Here is a 23,079-nt window from a genome sequence, read left to right on the forward strand (position 1 = left end):
ACACCAATTTGCAAAGGTACATGCACCCCTGTGTTCATTGCAGCCTTATTCACAATAGCCAAGACTTGGAAGCAACCTAAGTGCCCATCAAGGGACGAATGGATAAAGAAGCTGTGGTATATATACACAATGGAATACTACTCAGCCATAAGAAACGACGAAATCCAGCCATTTGTGACAACATGGAGGGACATTGAGGGTATAATGCAAAGTGAAATAAGTCAGAGGGAGAAGGTCAAATACCGTATGATTTCCTTCATTAAGTAGTAGATAATAACAACAATAAACAAACACCCTCTTTCAAAAGGAGTTTCCCACTTGTAGGTGATGAATTGTCTCACTCGTTGTTTAACCATATTCCTTTGTAGTATAAATTAAGAAGATATAGGACCAGATGTATTTGCCACTTTAGTAGAGTATATTTTACCTTTCAAAAGACAAGTAAAACTAATTCTACTCAAGGCTTTCTTGGTTTAAACTATACAAACATAATTAGAACAACATAAAATGCCTTTTGGAAGCTTGCTTTCCATGTTAATCCTTTATATTCCTATATTTGTTATGATTTTAACTATTAAATCATAAAAGCAAATGGTTTCACAAAGCCAAAAAAATACATGCAAATATTACCTTGAGTGTTTTCTAGTTTGTGGCAACCATAGATGGCAGGGTTTCTCAACTTTGGTGCTGCTGGCATTTTGGGCCTGATGAGTCTTGGCTGTAGGGTGTTGTTCTGTGCTTTATATGATGTTTGGCAGCGTCTCTGGCCTCTACTCATTAGATACTAATAGCGCATTCCCAGTTGTGACAACGAAAATTATCTCCAGACCTTGCCAAATGTCCACTGTGGGGGAGGGCAAAACCACTCCAGGTTGAGAACTAGTGATGTATAGAAATAATTACAGACTGTGTCCTCTTTTAATTTTTTCCTGATAGAATGCCTCTTTGTTTTTCACACCCAAACTTGAGAGAAGGTATGTATTTCTCAATACAACATTTTTTCTGCCAGTATTTATTCAGGTAAATTTTAATTTGTGTATGTAAAGTACAATGCAACATTTTAAACAAAACAAAGTGTGGAACAAGTCTGTATTCAAATTTTAAGCAGAACTAATAGACCGTTAGAGTCATGTAGAGACGTTTTGAAAAGTATGCTGCGTCAATAAAAGGGAAGTACACCCAGAATGGTGCTAAGTGCAGCCACAAACTGCAAACAAAGCTTCTGTTTGTTACCAACCATTGTGATTATTTGGTGATCAAGGAATTACAATGTTTTCAGCCTTTTCTAACCTAATGTTAATTTACTGCTCATATATAGGTATTTTACTGCCTTTTACTTACATTTTAGGAAATTGGATAGGAGTTTGGGTTGACTAACAGCATATAATTTTTTTTTCTTTAAATTGATGGAAAAGAATTGTCTTCATGCAGAATGCCTGATTTTTAGGAATGAATTACTAAATTACTTTTTACTAAGATGGAGAAGCGTATAATTCTATCTGCCTTGGTTATTTCAAAATGCATCTCATTTTATCATTTCAACTAGGTTATAGTTGTTAGCCTCTGCCATTTTCCCCTGCTTCTGACTTTCAAGCTTCTTAAAGATGGACCCTCTAATATTTCAATCTATGGACTCAGACCAGAAGGCGGGAATCAGACTTTCCCTGGAGAGGTGAAAAGACAGAATCCTTACGGGGCAACTACAACAGGGTGATAGTCTTTGAGTAGAAATGATATTCCGTTTTGCTTTCAGCCTGCAGAAGACCACCCTTCCTTGAATTTGACTTAGTACATGCCATTGCTGCTCTAAATAAAATGAGATATTTACTCCCTCATTAAATTCATCCCTCTGCATGTGCTGCCATGTCATTCTTCCAACAACCTTAGGAGGTAGGTTCTATTATCATATCTATTTTAAAGATGAGGAAACTGAGGAACACAGTTACTGCTGATAAGTGATGGAGCTGAAATTTGAGCTTGGCTTTTCCTCTTTCATTTTCCATGAACAATCCAGTGTGTATTAGTTTTCTATTGCCATGTAACTACCACAAATTTAGTGGTTTAAAATAACACACATTTATTATCTTACAGTTTTCATGATCAGAAAACTTTTTGAGGCATGGTCTAGCTGGGTGCCTCTGCTCAGGGTCTCACATAGCTGCAGTCAAGGTGTCAGCCAGGCTGTGTTTTCATCTGGAGGCTCAACTGGGGAAAACTCACTCCCAAGCACATTCAGGTTGTTGACAGAATTTATTTCCTTGTGGTTGTATGACTAAGGGCCCTGGGTTTTGCTGGCTGGAGGTTGGAGAGCCCTGGGTTTTGCTGGCCATTAGATCCTAGAGGACACCTTCAGATCCTTGCTTCCTCAACATGGCTGCTTACTCCCTTCATCAAGCCAACAAGGAGAATCTTTCACCTGAGTTGGCTGAGCTCAGAGGAAGAATTGGAGAGCTTGTGATAAGGACCTGAGTATGTGTAGCTCAGCCACTCATTTTGAGTTACCTTTTTGGGGAACCTGCATTTTTTTAAAAATCGAGGGTGAGGACTCAAGAGTTCTAGAATTGTATGTTAAATACTTGCAATGTCTGGTTGGACTTGGTTAAAACCATTCACTTTCTTTCTTGCCATGAGTTTATTAGACCTTCCTGTTGGTGGTTCTTGCCCTTGGTTTCCCGAAGTGAATGTGGCAGAGGAAGGGGCCGACCCGGTGGTGCAAGTGGTTAAGTGCGCGCACTCTGCTGCAGCGGCCCAGGGTTCACTGGTTCACGTCCCAGTTGTGCACTGACGCACAGCTCGGCAAGCCATGCTGTGGCGGCGTCCCATATAAAGTGGAGGAAGATGGGCATGGATGTTAGCCCAGTTAGTGATGTTAGTCAGTCTTCCTCAGCAAAAAGAGGAGGATTAGCAGATGTTAGCTCAGGGCCAATCTTCCTCACAAAAAAAAAAGGGGGGGGCCGTCCCGGTGGCGCAGGCGGTTAGGTGCGCGCGCTCCGCTGCGGCGGCCCAGGGTTCGCTGGTTCGGATCCCGGGCGCGCACCGACGCACTGCTTGGCAGGCCATGCTGTGGCGGCGTCCCATATAAAGTGGAGGAAGATGGGCACAGATGTTAGCCCAGGGCCGTCTTCCTCAGCAAAAAAAAAAAAAAAAAAAAAGAGGAGGATTGGCGGATGTTAGCACAGGGCTGATCTCCTCACAAAAAAAAAAAAAAAAAGGAATGACTCCCAAATTTCTGACTTTAGAAACTGAATAGATGGTTGTGCCATTTGTGAAAGACACCGAGGCTAGGGGGCAGAGAAGAGTTACAAATGAAAGATGCACTGTCTTTAACCACACCTTCCATCAGTTTGGAATATTATTCTGATTATATTCCAGATAATATTATTAGGAATATCATTACCGATAATTCTGAATATATTCTGAAGTACCTTTCTATTAACAGCAAAAAACAAACAAGATATAGATCCTGGATAAAATATAATTTTATTGTATTGCTTGGCTTATGGGATAAGGAGGAATCTCCAAGGTCCTTTATCCCCAGTTTAAAATATCGATACGGACACACACTCACAAATAGGAGCTGAAAACCTCAGCAAAGAGTAGTAAGTTAGCACACTAATGTAGCTTACAGACTAGTGGGGGTAGACATACAATTAACAAACACACAAATAAAATATATAGTACGTCAGATGGTAGTAAGTGCTATGCAGAAAAAATAAGAAAGTGAAGGGGTAAGAGGGTTACAATTTTATGTAGGTCTGTGAGTGAAATTTCACTGAGGCTGACAGATTTGAAGAAAGACCTAAAATAAGTGAGAAAGCAAGCAGTGCAAGTAATTGCAAGAAAAGCACTCCAGATAGAGGGGCCTGCCAGTGTGAAATTCCTGAAGAAAGAGTATGTCAAGTGACAGCAAAAGGCCACTGTGACCAGAGTAGAGGGAGCAAGGGGGAGTAGTCAGAGAGAAGATCAGAGGGAATGAGAGTTCAGATCCTGTCAGGGCATTTAAGGACGCTGGCTTTTATTTGGAATGAAATGAAATGCGTTTGAGCAGAGGAGTGACATGATCTGATTTTCGATTTAAAAAATCCCACTGTCTGCTATGTGGAGAATAGACTGAGCGATGTGGGGGCCCAGTTGGTCGCTCTTGCGGTAATGCCAATGGGAAACGATGAACCAGAGTACTCGTGAGATGGTGCGAAGTAATCAGACTCGATACATTTCGAAGTTAGAACCAGCAGGTTTTAATGACAGATTAAATATGGTGTGTGGAAGAAAGAGGTGAATCAAGGATGGCTCCGAGGCTTTGGGGAGATGATGTTTTAAAGGCATTTGACTATAGCAAAGAAGTGAGGGATGGCTCAATAATTAGACAGTCGTCAGAGGTCAAAAGTAGCTTTTTAAAAATGTTTTTATTCAATTATAACATATCAACAAGAGAACACCAGTCATATATGCACAGGACCCCTCCAGATCAAGGAAAATAACATTTCCAGGAACCCACAGGCCCTCTGTGTCCCTCCCAATTACTACCCCCAAAGGTAACCACTATCCTGATTCTAACACTACACGTTATTTTTACTTGTGTTTAAACTTTACTTTATATACATGGAATCATACAGCATGTACTGTTTTATACATGACTTTTTTCCCCCTGAACATTATATTTGTGGGATTTATCAATATGGCTGCACGTAATTGTAGTTCATCCAGTCACATTGCTGTATAGTACTCCATTGTCTGAACATACCACAATTTTTGTTTTGTCTCTTCTACTGTTTGTAGGCTTTTGGATAGTTTCCTTTTGGGGGCTATTGTGTGTATTACTTCTGTGACCATTTTTGTACGTGTCAGTTAGAAAACATATATATGCATTTCTGTGGCACATTCCTCTCTGGGATAGAACCCAAAGCCTAGACCCAAGGGGTAATATTAGGAACCTCTATTGGGTAGGTCATGTTGTTTACTCCAACACAGTAATAAAGTTGATATTATTTCTAGATGTCTAATTTCTTATTTGGTCTAGAACTTGGGAGAAAGCGTTGTGATTAATTATAATCTTTGAATCAAGATAGTCAAGAATAAGGGCCAACCCGGTGGCATAGTGGTTGTGGTTGGCATTCTCCACTTCAGCGACCCAGGTTCGCTGGTTCAGATCCCAGGCATGGACCTACACCACTCATCAAGCCATGCTGTGATGGCATCCCACATACGAAGTGGAGGAAGATGGGCACAGATGTTAGCTCAGGGCCACTCTTCCTCAAGCAAAAAGAGGTTGATTGGCAACAGGTGTTAGCTCAGGGCCAATCTTCCTCACCAAAAAAAAAAAAAAGATAAGAATAAACTCATTAAATGAGACTGAATATTGTCGTATTTAATTGACAGAAATTCAATTCATTCAATTGACAGAAATGGAGCCATGTATTTTCCAAGTGTTTTTAATTAAAATGTTTTTGCAATTTCTAATATCTAATATTTAAGCAATATGAGTATAAAAATAATACAGAAACAGAGCCTGCATAGCCATGTGACTTAGCCAATTCACACCAGCAGAAGAGTGTACATTTTCTCTTCTTATTTATGGATAAATGAATCACTTTCTGTTCAGTTCACCCAGAGAAGTTTATAAGTTTATGGCCATCTTGGAAGAGTGGCTAATAAAATTTTACTGACCTGGGCTTCTGAGAAATTATTTTCAAGAGCAATAAAATTAGCCATACTAAGCAAATATAAAACAAAAGCTATTTTCTTTTTTTTTGTTTCTTTCTAAAGTAGAATTTCAGAAAAGTCTAATCGCACTTTGCCGTGAGCACTGGATTTCTCCTCCTTTTTTCTCTAAGGCCAAGAATGACTCATATCCATGACCTTGAAGAATTCTTTTTGACATGTTGGGTGTGATCTTGTGAGTGAGGCAAGGATAACGCACTCTAGAAAAAATGAAATTTGTTAGTAGTTTTTTAACTCTGATTTTGGAGGCTTTTTTGATACGTATTTGTAATGCATTCTCCCCAAATGTTGTACCCTAGTAGCTCTTCGAACTCTACCATAATACATAATTGCATCAATATTAGTTCAAACAAAAGACATTCTCCAATCTGCTAATCATGTTACCGTTTTCTTATAAGATCATAGTTGAATCATAACTTATTCAGTCCCTTTAAAATTTTTCTTTTTTTTTTTTTTTTGCTATAGCTTTTAGAGGAAAGTATTTTAAAATTATAATGTCAAGACCTAAGAGGAAGTAAGGAAGAACACAAGAGAGCATAAAGAGAACAGAGATGTCCTAGTAAAATCTCATCACATGAGCAAGGGTACTGGGCTTTGGAGACTCTCTAAGGAGGCAGGTGGCTGTATTCATGACAAGAGTGACGAGATGCAAGTTCTCACTCTCAGCCCATTAGTCTGTATCATTCATTCACCATATGATTTTGTCCAAGCCTTAGCTCTTTCATAAGGGGTTGGGCCAGGTAATTTCTGAAGCCATCTAGCTTCATATTAAGCAATTCTGAAACTGGTTTGCTGCTCAGGAGGCACCAACCGATCTCAGATGACCAGAGTGTCATCATGAAGGAGCCCATTAACTGAACTCGTTTCTCACTGTAAAAGTTGCCTTCCCCTTGTACTTCATGACCAATAACTGACTTCTCTTTCTGCCACTTTTTAGACCTGGATCATCATAGCTCAAATCTTCGGACCCAGCAGGTATCACATAACATGTTGGTGTACTCACCCCAGGGTTCTCCGAGTAGACCTGTTTCCACCAAAGGACAGAGGCGTAGGCAGCTAGTAAGAGTTCCAGCACAGTGAAGGTGAGCATCACCAGCAGCACACCCTGAAAATCAGGACAGGAATGGTCGGTGCCATAGGCTAGGTCTTGTGCCTGACTGAGAGGGGTCTGGGGGATAAAGCCTCTAGCAGCGGAGAGAATAAGGGACAGAGAAAATTGTTGAATTCCCTTTGCTGCTTTCTCTTTTGGATCTCTTAACAGAAAAAGGAAAATAAGCAGCAACAGTTTCATCTCAAAACCTTGGTATTCTACATTCTGAGATAAGAGTAATCCTTCATTTATCTCTAGTTTCCTTTATTATTTTCTCTTTTTTTTGGTGCTTTTTATTGTCATGATGTTTCTAGGTGTGGATTTGTTTTTATTTATCCTGCAACAGTCTCAGTGCATTCCTTCAGTCTGAAATCTCATGTCTTTTTTGAATTCTGAAAAACTCTCTGTTATTTCTCTTTGCATGCTCTCCCAGGCTGTCCAACTAGAACTCAAATTAGATGTGTGTTGAAGCTTTTCACTTCACTGTATCCCCTATGCCTTGTAACCTCTCATTCATGTTTTCCAAATTTTTATCTTAGTGTGTTGTGTCTTGTGTGATTTAACCAGATGTAAATTTCATTTCACTGTTTATTTCTTTGGATATGTTGAATCTGCTATTTCACTGATACGCTAAGGTTTTAATTGAAAAGATTATAATTTTCATTTCTTTTTTTTTTTTTTGTGAGGAAGATCAGCCCTGAGCTAACGTCCATGCCAATCCTCCTCTTTTTGCTGAGGAACACTGGCCCTGGGCTAACATCTGTGCCCATCTTCCTCCACGTTATATGGGACGCCACCACAGCATGGCCTGACAAGCGGTGCGATGGTGCGCGCCCGGGGTCCGAACCCGGGCCGCCAGCAGTGGAGCGCGCACACTTAACCGCTACGCCACAGGGCCGGCCCCATATAATTTTCATTTCCAATCCTACTATTTAGTTCTTTTTCAATTCAACTTTTTTTTTTCTTGCTGTCGTGTTCTTTCATTTTGATTTCAATTCCTTTTTTATGTCTTTAATCATTTAAAATATATTTTCATTACAGCCTTTTCAAATTATTATATAATCTCCAATTTTAGGGCAACTGACTTTCATGTTTGTTCCATTTGCTGAAGTTCTCCATTTTTTCCTTATTTTTTCAAAATATTTTTATTCTTACTTAATTTCAATGTGTGGGTGTGCAGGGGATTCTTTGATACGTAGGAGACCCATAAGTTGGGTTTATGGACATATTCCTAGATAGTAGTTTTAGGTTTGGTTCTGATAGAACCTTAGGAGTTTCACAGATCCAGGAACAGTTTTTAAGTTAATCCTTTTATTTAAGTTTCCTCTATTTTATATGTAATTTTGGATTTGGATATCATACGTGCACAAGGCTTGGTGAGATAATTTCATCCTGGAAACCTTTATGGCAGAGTTTCTTGAAGTTTCTTGGGATGTTGGGCAGAGTTTTCCTTGTCTTATTTTCATAAATAGGGTAAATATTGAGTCTCAGCTTTGAACATTTTTGCAGGGCACTGAGGGTGAGCTCTCTGCTTCCTGTGGGCCTGAAGAACCTCAGATCCCATCGTGGGCATTCAAATTCCATGATCCCAGCCTCTAACACCCATGTTCCTATCCAAGCCTCCCTGGTTTTCTGGTCTCAGCTCTTGTTTGGTTACCTGGCTTTAGAATCCTTCTTAGACTCTGGATCCTAAGATGTCTTTCTTCCTTGATTTTTTCCTTCCTTTCACCCTCCCTTCCTTCCTTCTTCCAACCTTGGGTATATATTTTTCATTTTTTTACTATTGCCCAGATTACTTTTGTGTTAACAAGGAAAGAGTGGACCTTGGGGTCCACTTACTCAGCCATGTTGCAACTTCTTTGATGTTGCAAAAAGTTCTCTTTGGCTTGAGTTATGTGAGAGAGTTTGATGTATTGAGATTAGTTTTCATTAAAATTAAACCCCCAATATTCCCAGCGGAGGGGATGCCTCTCCCACTCTCACTGCTTTGCCTGACATCTGCCCTGCACCAGGGTCATACTATCTCCAAGGCTCCCTCATGCTGATTTCTAACCAGATGGCTTTCTGTGCTCTTTCAGTTCCTCAAGCTCCTGGATCAAAGGGGTTGCTTTTCATAATCTCTGGATCACATGGGCAGACTCATGGAAGGCTATGAGTCCAGAAACTTGTAAATGTTCTCTGAGATTCATGAATCAGATAGATCCAAAGGAATGAGAGATATTGCCTTTGTCTCCCCAGCTCCTACTAGGAGGAGTCACAAAGGAAGAAATCTTTCTCCTTAAAGGGCCAAAGTTTATGGTTTTAAAACTATGATCCTGTATAAGGGATTGACTAAGCCAGGAATGTCGCCATCAATAGGTGGTGACTATCAAGTTTGGGGGAAAGGTGGCAAGAAAATGCTGCCCAGAGATGGCATTTCTGCTAGGAGTCAAATCCATTGGTGGGCCATCTCCCATACCCCTCTGACTCCTTTCCAGCTCTGCTGGGCTGAAGTATAACAATTATGTGTTTGGGCTTAAAGTTCAAGTTCTGTGCCTAACTTAATGTATGATACATTAATCCTAAATCAAATAAAATTCATATAACGAAGGAAAAAATGCCTGGTCAACAAAGGGAGAACTTGGAGAGTTAAACCTATTGAGATTGGAATATGTATTATTTAATAAAGACTACTGAAGGGATAGGCTACACACAGCCCTTCTTGATTTCCTTTTTTGACTTTGCACAATGTATCTCTCATATTACGCAGTCTGCTGACAGGCCTCTTGCAACCATAATTTTTTTTTTTCTGTTTGTCTCCAGGCATTCAGACCAACAGGGCTAGACTGGTGAAAAAAGCAGATATTATGCAAAGGGGAGACACCGAGATTTTACATGACAGGATATTCAATCTGAAACTACTTACTGTTAGACTGACATTGGCCAGGAAACAGTCCTTGACTTCGTGTATTGAATAATAGTACCTCAAATAAGGCAATGAGGATAGATATTCCTTGTCTGAGTCACACTGTTGAGAGGCAGTCCCCAGGGCCACCAGGCTGTGAGCGAGGAGGAGGAGGCCTGCTCCAGCAGCCACAGAGCTCACTGCATTTGAGGTCAGGCTGCTCATGGCCTGGAAGAGAAATTCTGCATTGAGATCTCATCACAGAAGCAGCATGCGATGCTGTTATCCCTCCATCCATGGCACTGCAATGGTGCTTCCCTATCTGTTTCTCTAATCTGTGTGCTCCTCAGGGGCACAGGCTGTGTTTTGTGCATCTCTGTGTCCCTCCTCACTATCTAGTTTCTCACCTTATATAATTAGTAAATGTTTGTTGGATGACAGAATGCACGGATAATTCCTCCTTAGGGATAGGGGTTCTGGCTTCTTGACTCTCTGCAGCACTGAAGACAGAGATGGTACTGCTCAGGTCACTGCCAGCATCTCCCTTACTTCCTCAACAGCCTTAGAATCATTCTGTTGCTTTAAGGTCTTCTAGAATATGGCCTTTTGTTCTTCCTGGGAAGACCAATCTGTCTTCTCCTTCCATAAAGAAGCAGCTTCAGAGAAAAGGCTGAAGCAAACTGGAGAAGTTGGAACACTTACCTGTAGGTGGACCAGGCCTATGAGAACCACATTCACCATACTCTCTCCTGAGTCATAGTCTACACTTTGCGGTAAAGGGCTCTCACAGGATATGATTCCTCTGCAAAGACACTGATGTACCAGGCTCTGTGTCAGGTTCCCAGCATATGTTATTTTCTGTTTGAACATCATTGTAGAATACCATGTGTTGGAGGGATAGTTGCCCTGCTCTCTTCCCCATTAGCCCAGTAGCTATAGGGCTTCAAGTGCTGATTCCCTGAAGGAAGAGCAGACTGAATGGGCAGTGCCTTTGCACAGAGCTGCCATGCGGGCAATTGAGCCCACATATTGTCTTGTGTCCTACATGTGGAGCCCACGTCGTGTCAGGTCATCCAAGTATAGTTTTCCCTTTCAATGTATTCAGAGCACTTGGGAAGCCACCTCTGAGATCCACATGTTTATCTTCCACATGTTATAAATGAGAAACTGAAGCCCAGAGAAGGAAGGAACTTTTTCAAGCACACAGGTGGGTCAGTGACAGCGCTGGGGTGGGAGTACAGATTTTCTGATTCCAAGTCCAGAACTCTGACCCCATCCAATACTGTAAACTCTTCAAAACTCTGTCCACTGGTTCTGGGGTTTAGACTCTAGCTTCAAGTGTCAGGAGCACATACCAGCCTCATACACCATCTTACGTGCCCTCACCCATGGCTAACCAGACCTTGGATCTTCCTGAGATAGGATGTGGCTTTTCCCTAAGTCATCCTTGTGAGTGTGTGGCCTGGGAGAGGGAATGGTTGCTATGGAGAAGATCAAAGGCCTCAGCTGCTTCCGCCACCGTACTCCTGACCTTTGTCAGGAAAATGGCTACAGTCTAATAATTCCTTGTTTCTGAGGGGGTGGAGAAAATAGTCACAGGATCTAAGCCCACACACCTCTGTCTCTGACCCTGCCATCTAAGAAAATTAACTCATTATGAGGCAGGTTTTTCTAGAAAAAGGATCTCTAGGCTCTAGCTGGGATGGTCATCTACCCTATTCAGGGCCAAGATAACAAGCTGTAAAGAGTCCATGGTATATTTAAAATTTTCCTCTGTTTAAACACCTGAGGTAAACCTCCTCCCAGCTTGAAACATGATCCAGGAGTACCATTTTGTAGGGGAAAGAACAGCGGTCTAAAAGGCAAGGAATCTGGGCTTTACTCTTAGTTCTGCCAATGTACCAGGGGGAGAACTTGGGTTCCTTCACCTGCTCTGAGCCTTATTGCCCTAAACTATCAAATGGAGATTTTGAACTAGAAGAATTAACTCTAAAGTTCCTTTTATTCCAACCAGCTGAAATTTGATGGTTCTTATACTTACAAAGGGCTTAGTTGATTTTTTCCCAGAGATAATTGAGAGGGATCCAGTAATGGCAAACTGCTCAGAAAAGAGAGAAATGATCAGTTCAGTTGTCTTGTGGAAATGCGGCCACAATGTTACTGTCAATCACTCAATCAATATGTAATGTGAAACTCTTAGGGACATAACACTGTGGGAATGGTGTGGGTCCATATTGATAGAGAGGCTTGAGTTTCATCATAGGGTGCTTACATTGACTTTGAAGAATAGGCAGATGCACAGAGGGGAAAATGACCTTTTCATTCAGTACCTGATAATTGGATTATTTTTAAACTGGAGGGCATCCAATGGCCTCATCAAATCACCAAAGAACGATGTGAAAAATCTTCCATTTTTCCAGAGGTATGCTGTAGGGCCAGGTATGAAATGCTTTCCTGGTATGCCCATTGTTTTACCTTCCCCTCTTGCCTCCTGCCCCAACCAGTCATGCCCTGGGATGCTCACACAGGAGGATGGATTAAGTCCCTCTACTGCTCTTCCCGAACTGAAGGGACATGATGTGGGATGATAACAAATGGAAAGTCTGAGGCCTTGGCCTTCCTCTCCTGTCTCCCTGCCTCTTGGAACTGAGTCACTCCATGACTTAGCACAGAGTTAGCATTTGTAAAGCATATCCTCTCTTGGTGACTCCACTCTACTCACACACAGAGCTCCTCCAAATGGGTACCCGGACATCAAAATGGTGGAAACTGCTGGGTTGAAGTGGGAAGAGTAGGGAGCAGAAACCAAAATGGCCCCCAAACTTGAAATCGCCAGGGAACACAGGATCTGGATAGTCTACAAGAGACAAGAGGGAAAATTCTAGAACACACTTTAAACAGATGAAAGTGATTATTTGAATGTACATTGTGAATTATAAAGAGTATAAAAATATGTTATAATTTGTCATATTAAAAAGGAAAGGGCCGGCCCTGTGGCTTAGCAGTTAAGTGCTCACGCTTCGCTACTGGCGGCCCGGGTTCGGATCCAGGCGCGCACCAACACACTGCTTCTCCGGCCATGCTGAGGCCGTGTCCCACATACAGCAACTAGAATGATGTGCAGCTATGACATACAACTATCTACTGGGGCTTTGGGGAAAAAAAAGAAAAAAAGAAGGAGGATTTGCAATAGATGTTAGCTCAGAGCCGGTCTTCCTCAGCAAAAACGTTAGCACGGATGTTAGCTCAGGACTGATCTTCCTCAAAAAAAAAAAAAAAAAGGAAAAAACAGTGTTACAAGGAGTCAATAGGCATTCTCTAAGAGAAAGTCATGTATAACTAACCTCTTTTCTTTTCTGAAGGGATTATTAAACTAGCAAATCAGGAAGTGATCATACATACATTTTAACTTTATTTTGAAAAGATAGCTGACAAATATTTTCGGTTCTAAGAGAAGCAGATGGAGAAAACTTTTCTGGACAACAGTCCAGTTAGATGGATACAGAAAACAAACTTATCAAAGGAGTATTAAAAAAGGGTTTAATTTCAATTGAAATAAAATAGAGCGGGAAGTCTTTAGTGCCATAATTCATCTTATCTTATTCATCATCAGATTTTAATAATAATTATTATTTTTATGACACCAATGATAATAGTAACAGCCTATATTCGTTGAACACTTTCTACCTTCTGGCTATTCATCTTATTAGTTGCTGATGAGAAAAATGAGGCACTGAGAATTAAAATAATGTGTACGAACCCACACAAATGGCCAACTGGAAAAACTCGGATTTTAGCCCTATTACTAGAGCCCACACTGTTACTCTCTTTTTCAAATGCATATGCAATTGAAAGGTGATGCAAACATAGGAGAGATAACTTAAAGTCATGAGAATTCAATCATTCATATAATTAGTATTTATCAAATATCTATTGTATGCCAGGCATCAGGGGAATAAAGTAAATGAAAATCACTGCCACTGGACATGTATTATGTCCTTTACAGTTAAGTTCCTTGGAAAGTAGAATGAGTTAAGAGCAAAGTAGTAGAAAATGAGGCCTGAGAAGTACAGGGGGCATGGTGCAAACTATGTAGGGCTTTGTAGGCTATTTTACCAACTTTGCCTTTCATTCTGAGTAAAAAGCGAAGCCCATTGGATAATGTTGAGCAAAGAGATTACATGATATAATTTATATTTTTAAAATATCATTCTACCTGCTGTGCTGAGAATAGATTGTAAGTAAATGGAGAAAAGAGATCAATAAAGAGGGTATTGCATAAATTCACATGTGAGATGATGTTGACTTGAAAGAAGATGATAGTAGAGGTAATGAGAAGTAGTTGGGTTCTAGATGTATATGAATATTAAACCTATAGGATTTGCTGACAGTTTGAATGCAGATTATGAAAGAGAGGAATGAAGTTTGCCTCCAAGGGTTTTGGCTTGAGCATCTGCAATGATGGAGTTGACATTGATCTGAGATGGGGAATATTGTATGAGGCGTGGGTTCGGGGAGGAAGACCAGGATTTCAATCTGGGACAGGTTAAGGGGGAGATGTCTAGGAGATATCCAAGTGGAGATGTACATAGGCTGTTGGATATTTGAGTCTTAAATTTGGAGGAGAGATCCGGGCAAGAGATACAGTCCTTTTTTTCTTTTTTCCAGGTCATAAGTGAAGATAATATTTAAAGCCATATTACTGGATGAGGTTGCCATTGTAGCAGATATAGAAAGAGAATGCAATCAAGAATGAGCTATAGAGCACTCCAAATTTAGGATCAGAGAAATAAATAGAAACAGTAAAGGAGCATAAAAGGAGCAGCCAAGAAGGAAGGAGAAAAACCAGAAGAATGTGATGTCCAAGAAGCCAAGTGAATAAAATGTTTCAAGTAGGAGAGAGTGGTCAACTGGATCAAACACTTCTACTAGTTCAAGAAAGTTAACAATGGAGACTTGGAAATTGGGTTAGTAATGTGGAGCAAAGACAAATGCCATTGGATATGATTCAAGAGAAAATATCATTCAAGAGTAATTGGAGATATTGACTTCCTGCCCTTTAGAGGAATGTTGCTGGGGACGCAAGTAGTGAATGAGGCATTAGCTGGATGGTGTGTGAAGTTAAAAGTATTTGTTTTTGCTTTTATGCTTTCAAGATGGGAGAAATTGCATTAAGATTCTGTGCTCATGGATTGATTAAAAAAAATTTGCAGAGATAATGGGGAGAATTACTGGAATAAGTGATAAAGGATGGGATCTACTGCACAAAGGGCAGGTTTTCATTAATTAGAAGATGGACATTTTATTCTTAATAATGGGAAGGGGAGAAAGAATATATGGTCACAGATGTGGGTAATTATAGATGTGTAGCAGATAGCAGACATTCTTTCCAGATTGCCTCAATTTTCTTAGTATTATAAAGAGCAAGGTAATCAATAGAAAAGGAAGAAGCATTAGAAGTTTGAGGGGAAAGAGTGTATGAAATAGTGTTCTGGGGTAGTAGGAAAGTAAATGAATAAAAGAAATATCATGTACTTTTTATGCAGCTTTTACAGTCCATTTGAGGTTATGATCCTATATCTAAAGTGGTGTGTGTGTCTGTGTTTTCAGCTGTTAGTTGCATGGATTCAGGTATAGAGTAGGCAAATGGGCAGAGTTAGAATTAAACCAATGTTGCAGTTGGGCGGAGTTAGAATTAAACCAGTGTTGCAGTTTTTCCTGAAGAGTGCGCTCTAAGGAGATGAGGACAAGTCTGTTGAGGGCGTTCACAAGAGAGAGTGAACTAGGGGATCTTCGTGAGGTGAGGCAGGAAGTGGGCATAAGAGGAAGTAAGGCTCTGTGAGAAAGGGATATTATCAATCAGTCTCAGTAAGGTTAAAGAAAGAGTCAATGTTGAGTCACAGGGAGTGATCTGGAAAGATTAGAGTTGGTGGTTGGAGTATGGGATGCTTGAAATGTAGATAATACTGGGTTTACTGCTACTAGTATTGATAAGGTTGTGGGTACAACTACGGGAATGTTTGTCTAAGGAAGGATAGATAAGGCATTTGAGGAGAAGAAGTCAAAGAGCTGAGAGGACATGATGTTGGAAGGATCATAGACATGGATATTGAAGTAGCCAAAACTTATGATAGAAACTCTCCTGGAGGGAGTGATGGTGATTGAGGAGTCATTATCTTGAAGGGAAAGAAGTGAATGAGCTGGGAGAGTGAAGGAAGTGGAAATGCACAGAAATTTGTCTTTGCCTCTAATTTCCCACAAGGACTATGAGAATGGGGCTCTTTTTGTTCACTGATTATCCTAAGCTTATGAAATAGTGGCTGGCACATTGAAGGTCCTCAATAAATGATAGATGAATGTATGAATTAATAAACACGTTTACGATATCTATTATTGATTGCTGAAGCAAACAATGAAATGTGTTTGTGCTTCTGGGCTACATGTAAGCTAGCTTGTAGAGTTCATGGGCAAAGGGAGCAGGGGATTTCTTCAGAGGCAGAAAGGCAAGTCAGCATGGAACCAGTTATTTGAAAGAAGTAAATTAAGGAGTGAATATTGGTAAATGATAGAATGACAAACATTAATTGGTTTTATTTTCAAGCAACATATTCCTCAAATGATTTTTATAAAGATGATCACTTTTCTAATTTGCCAAAATATCATTTAATGTTATTTTCTAAAATACTGATTATTTTTAGGTTTTTAAACTAAACTCAGTCTTCTTAAATTTTAATTTTCTTATCAATTCTCAATTATTTCTAAAATTAGAATTACCTAAAAGAAATCTTTTGCAGTTCATGACTGTCTACAATTACTTGAAATAATTATTCTTTTCCAGTGTTCAAAATATAAATAACATTTTAAAAAATCTTTTTTGGGTAGAAGACTGAATTAGGATTTCTTAAATAATAAATAAAAAGGACAATTATGTAACTTGTAAAAAAGCTACAATTATGTTGCTTTTTTAAAAAAAGTGGGAGTGAATTACCTAGTAGAATGACATGAGATTCTAAAGTGGGAGTTTTTAGAGATGAGAGAAAAAGATTGTCCCTGGGAAGCAAAGATACTGCCTTCACTTCTACTCCGAGAAGTGAGGGTTTCAGTGAAAACAGTGCTCTTGGGAGCTGGATTTCTGTTTGTACAATAGGTGAAGAGGCCTTTGAGAAAAAATTGGGGGATAAAGAGGATTATGTTAACTGACCCTGAATTTCAGAAGGTGCAACTGGGCAGATCTCCAAGGTTGGGAATGAGTAGGAATTGGGTCTTAGAAGGGGATGTTCAGAACCCTGTGGGAATTAAAGTCCTACATATGCAAGATGATGACCTAGGACACTTGGGTGTCTTACAGTTATGTTAAGTCAACGGGGAAAAAATGTATAGTGAGATTAGTCCAGATTGTCTCATCTCAAATGTTTAAGAAGTGAGCTCAAAATAAGATCTAATTTAATCATATTGAGTAAAATCATATGGTTAAATCCTATATTAAAGACAAATTACAAGAGACTTTATTGTGTAGATTTCAGGTGGCAAAGACCTAGTGGTTTTAGTTAATTTACAGAAAGGCCTGAGGAGGCTGTAGTTTTCTCGTAAAGCCCCATTTCATGTCCCAGTTAGTCTGGAGTCAGACAGGAAAAACCTGAACAACTCTCCCAGATCCACTGTAGATCTGTAGTCTAGATACATTCATAATATTTTCCTGAGTGTTCCCATTATGATGAGATGGACTTACTCCAAGAACCGTGGCTTCTTTTTGCAGACCATCCTGCAGGTTATCTTCTTTTTGGTAGATGTGTTCAAGTTTCTCTTTTGGGGGGATATTGATACCCTTTGGAATGAAGGAGTCAAAGGCTCCCTTGGTCTTGGGCTGTAATAGCATGATGCTGATGATTCTGGAAGAGGCGGTAAACTCAGTTAGGACTCAAGGTTTGACTTAAGGTCTGAAACTCCCAGGGACTAGACTTTGCAGGAACTTAAGATTTTTCTCCATCACCTAAGGGGTGACTTGTCTTTTAGGAACAACACTGAATATGGGGAGCAGTGGAAGCATTGGAAAGCTAGCATGCTTGGCACAGTCCATCCATTGTGGACAGGAAGCATGTCACTGGGAGAAAACTGTAAACATTTTGAGGAGTCCCACAATTGAGATGCGAACAATTCACACAGAACTTGCTTTGCAGCCTTGAGTGTATCCACCTCACTCTTCCTCCTTCTAGTTTCCCTTCCTTACCCCTGTAGCTCTGCTTCATGGCACATTCCCACACCACACTTCTCAGTATTGTACTTTTATGCTACACCTGTTCTGCTCATTCTTCCATCATAGTCTTATTTTCTTTCCATTAAGATGTTGATTCATCCTGTTCCATATCCCTTTCCTGTATAGGGCTTGTCCCACCTAGAATGACCCCCTTGCCTATATTAGCTTAATAATTGTTAATATGAACATTTACTTAACTCCTGCTGAATTCCAGGCACTAGGCCATAGTAGCTCTAATCCATATGACAACTCAGATGTTATTAAATCACTTTATACATTAGAAACTCAGGACGAATAAGTTCAAGTGATTTTCTTCAAATGAAATAGTCACATGAAGCACTTAGCCTGTCATATGGGAAGTGTTTAATACATGGTAACAAATACGATTATTATTAGCCTGTATTTGCATAACTGGAAAGTATCTGAACAAAGTCAATCTGGCTCAGAAGCTTGTGATATTTTTCTCAATACCACATTAATTCTCCTCATCTTCCCCCTTCTTCCTTCCTAACATTGGCAGTTCCAATGTAGATTCAAGGAGCAAGTTGTCTGCTGTCCACCAGCTCAGCAGCATTGTTAGGCCTCTGTGGTGTCAGCAACAAGGTTCAGCCACTGGGATACTTCCCAGATCTGTTCTTAGCACCACATTCTCCCTCTTGTAGGCCATAGTTTGGATAAAGTCTTGTATTAATCTGATGGTGTCACAGTTCTGTTCCCTGACACTTCAACTCAATGTCTTAGTGTTTTAGGAATGGTTCCAGGCTCTCTCAGATGGAGTGCATAACATGTAAAGATTGGAACTCACATCCACAGTCTCATTACTAGTGGAGGCGATGGGAAAGGGCCCTGGGCTGGGAGTCCGATGCCTTAGCGTCTAGTTTCACACCTGAGTGTGTGTCTTGGAGTCCAGTCGTATACTCATATTCTATACCCACCAATTATTACTAAACTCAGCATAGGTAAGTTATTTTAGCTACTTCGTAGGTTCCTGGTGAGGGTTAGATGAGATGGTGTATGTAGTGGGCTCAACATAGAGCAGGGCACGTGATAAACTCTCAATACATATTCGTTATATCTAAAACTCAACTCTGATATTTATTAGCTGGCCACAAGAAGGTAATATCCCCTCATTCATCCTCAGTTTAATTACCTATAAAAAGGGATAATAATGCTATCATGAAGGACTCTTGTGAGGCTTTGAATGAAGTGATGTACACGAATGCCTTTTGTCATGCCTCTGTGATCTTTATCAGGTGTTCCATAATACTCAATAAGAAGTTAATGACCTCCACTCCATTTGTACTCCTAGATCTATGCCTTGGTCGCGTTTCTCATACTCTCCGGGCATCAAGTACCTTATTTGAAGAATTATTAAAAATAAAGGTCTTGTCTAAGGTGCTAATTTTCATTTCAGGGAATTTTGGAATCTGGGCAGAAGTATGGATGATTTGCGTGAACAAGGATGGGAATAGTGTTGACACTGAATCCTTGCAGTAGAGCTGGGGCAAGGATGCCATGGATGGTTCCAGGCCCTTTCTACTGAGCATTCCAGCACATCTTTAAAGCCAGAGAAGTAGAAAAAGCATCAGGTTTGAGAAGAATCTAAGTTTCAAAATCAAACAGTAGTCTGATAAAATGATAATTGCTAACATTTATTGAGCACCCACTATGAGTCTGGTACTCCATTAAGAGCTTTGTGTGGAGTTTCATTCAGTCTACACAATGACTCTCAGAGATAGGTGCTATTATTACTTGAAATCTGCAGATAAGGAAAATAAGGCTTAGAGAGGTTAAATAGTTTGCACAAGATTGTATATCGAGTATGTAGTGGAGGCAAGATTGTAACCCAGGAGGCATTATGCCAGAGCTCTTCTATATCCCCTATAGGTTTGGGCATGCCCATCTAGCTACACATGATCCTCAGCCCCTGTATCCTTCCTCCTTGGTAGCTGAAGTCCATTGGCTGCCGCTCATCAATTCCATATTCACCCACAGGAACATTTCTGGTCTTAGGGAATGTGGTTGATGGTCTTTCCAGAAATGTTCCCATATTATGACAACTTGGCTTCTGCCTTGCTCCTTATGGTTTATTAGCCCAAATTGTCAAGTAGACTCCTTCTTTCTAGTCATAATACCCAGAACTCAAAGGTCATCCATATTGTCACATACTGCAGGATTTCCTTCTGTTTTAAGGCTGACATTGAAGACATTGTGCTAAATGAAAAAAGCCAGTCACAGAAGGACAAATACTGCATGATTCATAAAGTACCTAAAATAGTCAAACTCATAGAAGCAAAGATTAGAATGGTAGTTTCCAGGATCTGGGGGAGGAGGAAATGGGTAGTTGCTGTACAACACGTATAAAGTTTCAGTTATGCAAGATAAATAAGTTCTAGAGATCTGTACTACGTTGTACTCTTAAAAATTTTTTAAGAGGGTAGTTCTCGTGTTAAGTTTTCTTACCACAAGAAAAAAATAAAATTGGAAAGAAAGAAAAGAAAAAGATTGACCTCCAACTTAAGGATTAAAAAAAAAAGTCTCTTGGGGCGGGCCCAGGGGTGTAGCGGTTAAGTTTGCCCATTCCGCTTCAGCGGCCAGGGGTTTGCCGGTTCAGATCCTGGGCATGGACCTACTCACTGCTCATCGAGCCATGCTGAGGCAGCTTCCCACATAGAAGAATTAGAAGAACCTACAACTAGGCTATACAACTGTGTACTAGGGCTTTGGGGAGAAAAAAGAAAAAGAGGAAGATTGGCAACACTTGTTAGCTCAGGGCCAATCTTCCTCAAAAAAACAAAAAAGTCTCTGTAGTTCTGGATTCCTTTCTGTATTTTTCAGTTCTCATAGCCAAGGACTACAGGATATGCTTGATTCTAAGCCTGGAGCTAGGACCTGGAAGCCTAGCTGATACCCTCTAGCTCACCACACTCTCAGATACCATGTACATTTCTTTTCTTTTCTTATTTTTTAATTATCTGTTTTGTTTAAAAGAGTGCATAATGTAGCAAATACAATCAAAAAGGGAATAAGATTTGAAGAAGAAAACAAAAAAGTTTCTTAAGTCTCAACTACCATGCAATAACCACTGTTTCATCCATATCCTTCACATTCTCTTTTTTGTCCTCTCTCATTTTGTCTCTTTCCTCTTTCTTTACGTATGTTTACATACATTTATAATTCTACATAAGCAGAGTCAGTCTATCCATGCCATTTAGAAATATTTATTTTTGCACCAATATTATTCTGTGGGCATCTTTGACACTAATGAATATAGATCATAAAAATCCTAAATTTAAAAAGCAAATGATAAATTCTACACATGCTACCACATGGATGAATCTTGAAGACAGTATGCTAAATGAAATAGGCCAGTCACAGAAGGACACATATTGTATGGTTATACTTCTGTGAGGCACTCAGAGTACTCAAATTCATAGAGACAGAAAGTAGAATGATGGTTGCCAGGGGCTAGGAGGAGAGGGGAATGTGGAAGTATTGTTTAATGGGCATTGAGTTTCAATTTGGGAAAATGAAAAAGTTGAATTTCAATTATGGTGATGGTTGCACAAGAATGTAAATGTACTAAATGCCACTGAAGTGTCCACTTAAAAATGGTTAAGACGCTAAATTTTGTGTTATGTATATTTTACCACAATGAGAAAAGCCAAATAATGTATTCAAATGAATAGATACTTCAAGATTCATTTAACCAGTCACATATTCATGGTTACTTAAGTTGTTTCTATTTTTTACCCTTATGAACAATGCTATCATGAACATCTTTGCAACTTTGTGGTGCATCATCTATTCAATTATCTCCTTAGAGTAACGTTTGGAAGTGGATTCACTGAGTTTAAGCCTATGATGTTTAAATTTTGACACATATTGCTACTTTTTAGGAGGAATTCTGTATAACCAAGATTCTTTATGGCTTCAAAAGAAGCCTCCAGGCTGATGCCATCATCTCCAAACTCCACAGTCTGAGACTAATGCTTTGTCTTTCTGCATTCACCACGTGGAGACAAACTTGAGCAGGCCCACTTCAAGACAATTCTAAAATCCTCACTTTGGGAAAAAATCCTAGCTTGGAGGACAACTGCTCTGCACGCAGCAATTTTTTCTATTACGCTAGACTAGAATTAGAATAGAACAATGAGGTCCTAATACAGGGTTCAATCTAGTTGCATGGCGTCACATTTGTTGAGAGTGTATTCTGTGTAAGACCGAGGGTGATACTAGGAAATGCAGAGAATTGTAGAAAATCATCACCTCAAATCTTGAAAGAAACCTAAGGATTGTCTCACCCAATTCTCTTATTTGGAAAGTGAGTAAACTGAGTCCCAGAGAGGGAAATTGACTCACCAATTCCTGCAGCAGAGACAGGATGAGAATCTGATTCCTGGCTGTCTGTTCAAAAGACAGCAATCTCCCCTCAAAATTCATGATCCAAACCAAGCCGCCTACCTGTTCTTGTAGCCCAGTCCTGTGCGTTGTGGCTGGTGGGCCAGCTCACCTCTGGGGAGCGCTCAGCCAGAACCTCCTACTGGCTGTTACTGCCAGAATGATCTTGCTGCTCTGCTCTCCAACTTCAGAGACTTCCTGTCATTTTCTCGGAGTAGTATTTATGATTACGTAAGATACGAGTTTTGCTGTACTTACAGACAGTTGACATGAAAAGTGCCCCTGCTTCCTCTTTCTAAATTTTAAGGTTTAGAAAATGTCACAAAATAGAAGCAACACATAAGAGAAAGAGCTTGTGAAGACTAGTGAGTTGCATCATCCTGGTTAAAATTAATTTTCCCCATTCCTATAGGTAAGTCAACTGGTTCATCTCCTTTCAGTAGAGTTTTATTAATCTACTAAATGGGGGTGGATGATAATAATTACACTGTAAGGCTGTTGGGAGAATTAAAAAGAAAGACTATAAAGAGCTTACAAAAAGTAAACACTCCAATAACTCATGATAATAATGATGTTAATTTTGAATTTGGGAGAATTTATTTATTTTCCCATTTCCCAAGCTCTTGGCAAACTGAAAGCAACCTGTGGAGACTCGCTGCCTAGTTGTTACGTCTTCATGCTCAGAGAGGTCCAGCCACATCTCGAGAAGGATGTCAGCGGATTGGACTC

The 23,079-nt window shown here is 39.9% G+C and overlaps 1 protein-coding gene across 1 annotated transcript; it reads right to left on the bottom strand.

The window, feature by feature from the left end:
• Nucleotides 1-4,469: 4,469 nt before the first annotated feature.
• On the bottom strand, nucleotides 4,470-22,498 carry MS4A7 (membrane spanning 4-domains A7). Its single transcript, XM_004437429.3, has 7 exons — nucleotides 22,414-22,498; nucleotides 17,425-17,584; nucleotides 12,418-12,552; nucleotides 11,737-11,793; nucleotides 9,717-9,923; nucleotides 6,725-6,826; nucleotides 4,470-5,921 (listed from the first exon to the last, which is right to left on the bottom strand). Exons 2-7 carry the CDS (start codon nucleotides 17,569-17,571, stop codon nucleotides 5,847-5,849), a joined length of 723 nt encoding a protein of 240 aa, XP_004437486.2. The 5' UTR covers nucleotides 17,572-17,584; nucleotides 22,414-22,498; the 3' UTR covers nucleotides 4,470-5,846.
• Between the last annotated feature and the right edge of the window lie 581 nt (nucleotides 22,499-23,079).

This window comes from Ceratotherium simum, chromosome 34, assembly GCF_057802395.1.
Source record: "Ceratotherium simum simum isolate JZ-2026a chromosome 34, ASM5780239v1, whole genome shotgun sequence".
Classification (NCBI taxonomy): Eukaryota; Metazoa; Chordata; class Mammalia; order Perissodactyla; family Rhinocerotidae; genus Ceratotherium; species Ceratotherium simum.